The sequence below is a fragment of the Carex rostrata genome, chromosome 16 (genome assembly GCF_964058835.1).
Source record: "Carex rostrata chromosome 16, lpCarRost1.2, whole genome shotgun sequence".
Taxonomy (NCBI): domain Eukaryota; kingdom Viridiplantae; phylum Streptophyta; class Magnoliopsida; order Poales; family Cyperaceae; genus Carex; species Carex rostrata.
The window spans coordinates 6,591,254-6,598,793 of record NC_135933.1 but is presented as its reverse complement, the minus strand read 5'-3'; the positions used below and the strand labels follow the sequence as shown (position 1 = coordinate 6,598,793).

Below are 7,540 nucleotides of genomic sequence, written 5' to 3'. Positions count from 1 at the left end.
TTATGGAATGAATTGGATTTGTATCTGATATTGAAGAAATTAAGTATCGATACAATGCGATAATGTGGTTGTTGTTCCTTGTAATTATCAGATGAAAGGACAGTTCAATGGGCATTGGACCAAATTTTGTCTGATACATGGTCAGATCATTCGATTCACATCAAAATTTGTGCGTACTTAATCTGCACGAATGTTAAAGTTTTTTATGCGAATCTAATTTGATCCGATGCACGTCGGACCGCCTCTGATTCCCTATTATCAGGCAAGATATAATGGCATGAAATCATTTTCCATTTTTTTGTTTTCTTGTCCTCTTATCTACAATGATCTGATGTAGAAAACTGTGCTGTCACTGCCTTGATAACATCTATTGAGAAAACGGAACAATCTACAGTCGGTTCGAAAACTTTCTTGAAAGGTCAAATCCATTCATCGTCAATTCAAAAAATTTGTAAGAAGTTACTAATTATAAACAATGAAAAATGGAGGTGAGAAAATTGTATAATCTTGTAAAATTTCCGTATAAACTTTAAGGGCCTGTTCGGCCGAATCACTGTTCACGTGGGAAAAAAAAAATTCAGTTCAACTGAATTTTTTTTCCCCACGGAAACAGTGTTTTTCAGTTCAATTTCCGCGCCCGTGCTCATTCCCATTTGTCGGCTGAACAGGCCTGAATGGGTACGAGACATAAACATTGGCGTCTGGCGCTTAGTGTCCAATTTATCGGCTCCTTGTGGATTGAATTCCCACAAGAACATTAAATGTGGCCACATATCAAACATGTCTGTGAAGTGTGAACAATTAGGCATGGTGTGGTCCAAAATATTATTCCTTTCTGGGTTTTGACTACCAATGGCAAAAAAAAGAATATGTGAAACAAAATAATAAGATTCGAAGAAGAATATACGAAGTGCGAATGCAAGATGTTGGAAATGGACTTGAAACATCCAAACAACCTCATAGTTTTATTCTTTAATTAAAAATAAAATGAGAACTTTATAAATTTATAATGAGTTTTAATAAAAAAAAAGTTAATAAGTTGGATGATTTTGTGAGTATTTTAAAATTTATAAGGTTTAATATGATATTATGAATTTTAGAGGGATACATAATTTTGAAATTTTTGAAGAGTATGCATGAAATTTCCCTAAAAAAAGTAAAATGAAGGTTTGACCTCCATTTTTTTAGAAAAAAAAAATACCAAATTGAGATTAAAATGGGCTTGACTCCTAATTTATAGCCCGTTTACATATTTGAAATAAAGCCCGGTATGGCCCAGTCAATAGCCCTTCCCATTCAAGCTGTTATGGCCTTCAACATAAAATATAATAACGCTGTAACCTGAAAGATGAAGTAATATTCATTTATCCTTATTAAAAAAAAATGTCCTCATTATCCAATAAAACTCTGTATTGATGCTTAAAATAATAATGAATAGTTTATCAAATATTTTTCTTTCTTTACAAATTCTAAATTCTAAGATGGCCCAAATAGGAAAAGGACAGAGATAATGGCAGCTCACATATCATAACGAGATAAAGAAAGGCCAGATTCACACGAAACAATCATGCCATACTGAACAGGAAACCTGTACAGTATGCAAAATTGACTGTTGACATATTTAGCAAATTTGACATGTCTTTGCATATTATGTGCACGGATCCTTGGTTCTGAATATATTTTTTCTGTTATTTTATTTATTTGATTTCTGTCAGTCTTTTTAAACTATCCATTTGATTCAATTGTATGTCAAGTTCCTTTCAACCGACACAAATAAACACCGTGCCAGTATCAGTGTACCTTTCCAGTACATGGAATTTAAGTGTTAAATAAAAGAGCCAATTAACTTCCTTTCTTTTTCAATTTAGATATTTGATTTATTGCTATCAATAGTCAAAAGGTTTTGTTTTAGGACCACCATACCAATGCATGCGGCCCCTATCAGATTTTGTCAACGACAACTTTCTTAAATGTTTTGTTTAGAAACTTTTTGCTGGTATACCCCTGTGTTTTCCCCTAGGTTGCATAGGATACCTCTGTAATAGTATTGCCCATTAAGGCTTAAAGAAAATTCAAGTCTCTGCATGCCTGAGGGCTTTCCCAAAAAATAAAAAAATTTAGGTCTCTGCTTTAATTGGTGTTGGTCTCCGTAAATAACTCACATTGATACACTGGACAAATTAATTGTAATGAAATTTGAATATTATCCGTATTTGCAAAGATAGGTGGAGCTGTTTTTTAAAAATCTAGTACATTGAGTTTTTTTTTTTGTTTAAATCAGTTTGTTTATTTCTATTTAAAAAAAAAATCCTTTTTCAATAGTTAATACTTTTATAATTGAGGCTATGGTATTATGATGCATAGTGCAGCTTGGTTTGTAGTACATATTAATATTTTATTTTTAAATTTCTAATAGTCGATATGAATTGTTCAACATAATGTTTATATGAATGTGTACTTGCAAACTTAAATTTATATTTTTCAAAATCTTTTTAGATAAGTAGAAAAACACTATTTCTGGAATATGCAAATCAAAGTGATTTTCTATCAATAAGAAAATAGTAAATTTCTTTATTTTAAAAATGTAAAATTTGTTGGACAAATATATTTTTCATATGAAGATAATGCTGAAAGGTTTAGATGAATTATTTTTACTTTAATAATAGAGAAATTGTTTTGTGATTCAGATTTTATTTCATTTCTAGCCTATTCTAATTTATTTGGAGACTAAAAAATTGATTGTTGTTGTTGTTGTTCAATAATAGAGATATTGATCCAACATACGGGAACCAATATGCATTATACATAGCACCGTAGCCTCACTCTACCTTTTTATATGAACACAACTAGTAGTTTAGTCATAAAATAATAAAATATACAGGATTTTTTTGCAAAAAAATAGAAACTTGTGAAGCTGTGATCCTTTTTTGGATTTTCTCAATAGCATTGAATATTTTCTTCTCTATCTTTTTATATGAACACAATATGTAGTTTTGTCATAAAAAGCTTGGGGCCTCAGGTCCTCAAATGCATTGAACCATACCCCTTGCAGAAAAGTTGAATGGAAGGTACACAGCGGATGCGAAGCTAGGACATGAACAGGGGTTGGTAGACATAATAAATGACTGAGGCATGAAAGGGGTGGTATTCTTTCCGTGAAAGAATTGATTAACTGTCACGGTAAGTTTTGTTTGTATCATATGTAAATGTAAGAGAGGTTTTTCCCTGTGCACTGGACGGATCTCCAGGGAATTTAATTGCCAGGCAGCAGCACACGTACAGTTGTTGGGGGGGGGGGGGGGGGGGGGGGGGTGTGTGTGGGGGTCGTGCGTTTGTTTGTGTGTGCGTGTGTGGGTGGGTGGGGAGGAGGGTGCGGGGGTGGGGGGATCAGGATCATATGTGGTAACTCAATTTTTTAGTTTCAGTAATATTTACATTCATCAATGTTTTTAAGTTCTTATAAAATGAAAATAACATTTAGTCCTTAGATTATCTAGCTCTTCCCTCTTAATTTTCTGACTCCGCTCTTGTCCGCTATTTCAAATATAGGCCCTTACTGTGAGAGTTATGGTCTGTGCTGCCGTGCATAATAATTTGAAAGCAAGGATAAACATATTAATTCCAACTAAGAAATTACAACAAAGATTCGTACTATGATTTATAGTTTTAATTATCGGTAAAAGATATTTTTGTTTTTTTATTTTTACAAAGCAACTGTCGGTCATGGTACGCAACATGTACATTATTGATTGTGTTGCCAAACTAAATTTGATATTCATTTTTGCCTAAATTGATGCAGGATTTAAAATCGCGTCTTAGAAAAAGAGAAGAAAACTTACAAACAAATATAAAGGCGAACAACGACCTTGTCTCATTGATTAAACGGTATAGAGTAGAGATACTAAAATGCGCCTTATGTTTCTTGATCTGTCTTTACACATTACCCCTCTGGCCCTCTGTTTTCTGTTAAGCTCATAATGACTGGTTTGACCAGTCAACATTTCTAACAAAACACAGCGTTTGACTGTACAACATCAGTGACTCAACGAAGGTGGCTTACAAAATTGTAAATACTTTGGATTTTTGAATGACTTGTAGCTTGGTAATTGTCTTTTGAATATTAACTAAAAATTATACTAGGGTAATTTGATTGATGAAAAGGAATTATTGTTAGAAAGTGTTCTCCCTCATAAAATAATATTATTTAAAAAAAAAAAACTGTATAATGAAACACTGTAAATGTTTTATCTCAACATAAAAACATTGTAATGTTGGCATTAGTCATTTTTTTCAAAATGCTACAGATTAGAAAAAACGGATTAAAATTCGTCCTAGTTAAAAAGGCAGGTACATAATAACTATGTCACCACAAACTTGCATCTTAAATTCTTATTTTAACAAAATCCAACAGCACTGGTATAAGAGCCAAAACCTCACAAAATATTTACTTTGTTTCAAGTGTCATCAACTGCCGGTTGCAGTTGTTCACATGAGTAAGCATCCAAAGCTTATGTATGTAGAGGCTAGCCTAATGTTTAAATAAACAAATTCATGTAAAATATAATAACAGACTGCTATAAACGATCAATGTCTATCCACTAAATTCAAACAAGCGTACTTTTTTAATAAGCTAAGTAGATTCCATTTCATCACTAAGATTAGGTAGAAGAGGGTAAAAAACATAATCACACAAACATCTACTAATTAATGCATAGTAGCACTGGCACATGCATAACACCACAAACCTTGACCATACATGGTCAAAACATATCCATCTAGATGCTACAGTTTTAACTACTACTATCAACAGTTACATTCATCGATCACTACTACCCATTATGCTACTAATTGTAACAACATTACTCTTAAGTAACAAGTCAATCCTCTCCATCTGCAAACCGAAATGGAAGCATCATCTTACACTGATTATCATAGCAACATCGATCAGCAGCATTAAATAGAACCCAATATCACTGTGTCTCAAGCATATAATTGATTCTCCTAAATAAGTTGCCTCCAGATGTTATTGGGTTCATTTTAAAAACTGGCATGTCAGCTTATTATAACATAGTTTCCATTATCAGTGTCAAATGGAGAGGATTAGACTCTTACTAATTTAACCAACCCTTAACTATCAACAGTAATATCAGGAACAGGTGCAGTGGCACTGGCTGAGGCGGTGGCAGTTGGGGAATCAGCCGTAGCGTTATTACTCATGCCAAGCAGCATCTGGCGAACTGCTTTAGCATACTCGAGCAACTTATCGACCGCTGGGATCGTCTCCTTCACTTCATCAAGCGCCTCGAACTCGCGAAGCCATGCATGAAAGAGGGGCAATGCTTCGGGGTCGACAAGCTTGACATCCGTCATGACTTCGTCGAAAACCGCGAGCCAGTAGGATCCGCATCCGAGCACAATGTCAAGGAGGCCGATTGATTCGCCTCCAAAGAACTTCTTTCCTTTGAAGAATCCCTCACGGAGCTCCCGCTCGATCAATGCCAGATTCTCGTGGACCTGGTCTACGGCCGCCTTCTGAACCTCGCCTGATGATGCAAACACTGCACCTACAGCCGGCCCCAGCTGCATTTGTATTGCAATTACAATGACAAATAATTATTCGGTAAAATTGCAAATTTATTAATTATTTCGGTGAAATTGCATTTATCAGCTAATAATCAATCTACTTGACCTAGGCGATGTTAGATCTATCTTTTATTTTAATTTTTTTGTTAAGCAAACTAAAAGTTGCATATATTATTGCTTTATTTAGACAGAAAAAAAACATTGCTTTATTATGCACAGGAAAAAAAGGAATCTATCAATAGTTATATATGGCACCTTTATGGAATGTACATTCTCTAGCAAAGTAGCAAGTTATGAACTTATAATGGGTATACGTAGATGCATGTTAATTACCTTGTCATCAGCAAAGTGACACCAAAAGCGTGCGACAGAGCGCTCATACGGATCGGTCGGCAGCACGGGACGGTCGCTCCAGACCTCATCCACATATTGCAAGATGATCACCGACTCGGCGATCGGGCGGTCGTTATGAACAAGCACAGGGACCTTTTTGTAAATAGGGTTAAACTGGAGGAGTGCTTCGCTCTTGTTAGCGAGATCCTCTTCAATGTATTCAAATTGAATGTTCTTTAGCTTCATTGCCAACTGTACACGGTGAGTGTATGAGCTGGCCCAGGAACCAAAGAGCTTCAGAGAGGAGGGGGATCTCTCCATGGATTGATAGCAATAGATTTGGCTTGTTCTTGGCTCTTTTGATTGTGTGTGTGTGTGTGTTTTTGGGGGTGATGAGGGTGCCTTTTATAGAGAGAGGATCAGAGGATTATTATTTTGGAATTTTTTATTTTTATAATGACAACATTTTCTTAACTATGAACAGTGAAGGCTTCTTAGCTAAGCCTTCTTACTCTTCTTGCTTTGCAAGAAGGAATTAATGGTTGTTTATTGAATTTATTGTCGGTGTTAAATGTAATATTTATTAAATATTAATTAAGCAAATAATAAAGAGGTAGTTCACTTAGACAGTTCTTTATTTTAATAATCTTTAAAATAAAATTTAATTTGAAATTCAGCCATTTTTAATTTTTATTTACATAGCACGTCTATAAAATAAAATATTTCAATGTAAATAAAGTGATCTTGAGTTTTAACGGTTCAACGTTAACGATCCTTGATGCATCTCCTCAAATAATATTTAAAATTATATAAATTTTGATTGCTAGAGTCTTTATATGTCCAACTTGTTTTTCAATTTTATTTTTTTATATATATAGACTAATATCAAATCGATTGTTCATGAGATCCCGTGCAACTAAGTCGTTTTTTAATTTTTAAAGTCCAAAAAGTCGATCCAAACCGTTAGATGTCATCTCTATATTAAAATGTTATTGGAGACCAAATTTTACATTTTTTAGATTTTTTTTACAATTTATTAAGCCACTTTGAAAATGACTGATCGAATGGTCCAATCTGATTTTATTATTTTGTTAAGCCACTATTGGATTAACGATTTTCAAAGTGGCTTAATAATAGTTAAAAACTTCCAAAAAAAATATAAAGTTTGGTGTCCAACACATTTTAATATAGATATCACATCTAACGGTTTAGATCGACTTTTTGAACTTAAAAAATTGAAAAAAAAACTTAGTTGCACGTGACTTAGGAACAATTGATTTGATATTAGTCATCTCTCTCTCTATTTATATATATGACATTTTTTCAATCAATTGTTAAAATAATAAAATAACCATTATAAAAAAAGGAACGAGTTAAATGCATCTATAAATGGGGAGCTAGAATATTTCTAGGCAGAAAACCAATTGAAAAGAAAATTATAAACGATCTAATATATATATTATTGACGAAAAATTTAGAGGAGATCAGATCCTGAGAAAATTTAGAGCAAATAGTATTGACTGTTGAACAAATTATATAGTCTATATAGAATATATAATGGTTTCTAATTATACAAGTATTTTTACTTGACGAAAAATATAATATATAAAATTATGCTCTTCAT

General features: G+C 33.3%; 1 protein-coding gene across 1 annotated transcript; it reads right to left on the bottom strand.

The window, feature by feature from the left end:
• Positions 1-4,685: 4,685 nt before the first annotated feature.
• LOC144567377 (glutathione transferase GST 23-like) lies at positions 4,686-6,286 on the bottom strand. The gene is made up of 2 exons (XM_078317501.1): positions 5,917-6,286; positions 4,686-5,580 (listed from the first exon to the last, which is right to left on the bottom strand). The coding sequence occupies exons 1-2, from the start codon at positions 6,235-6,237 to the stop codon at positions 5,128-5,130; spliced, it is 774 nt and encodes a 257-aa protein (XP_078173627.1). The 5' UTR covers positions 6,238-6,286; the 3' UTR covers positions 4,686-5,127.
• Between the last annotated feature and the right edge of the window lie 1,254 nt (positions 6,287-7,540).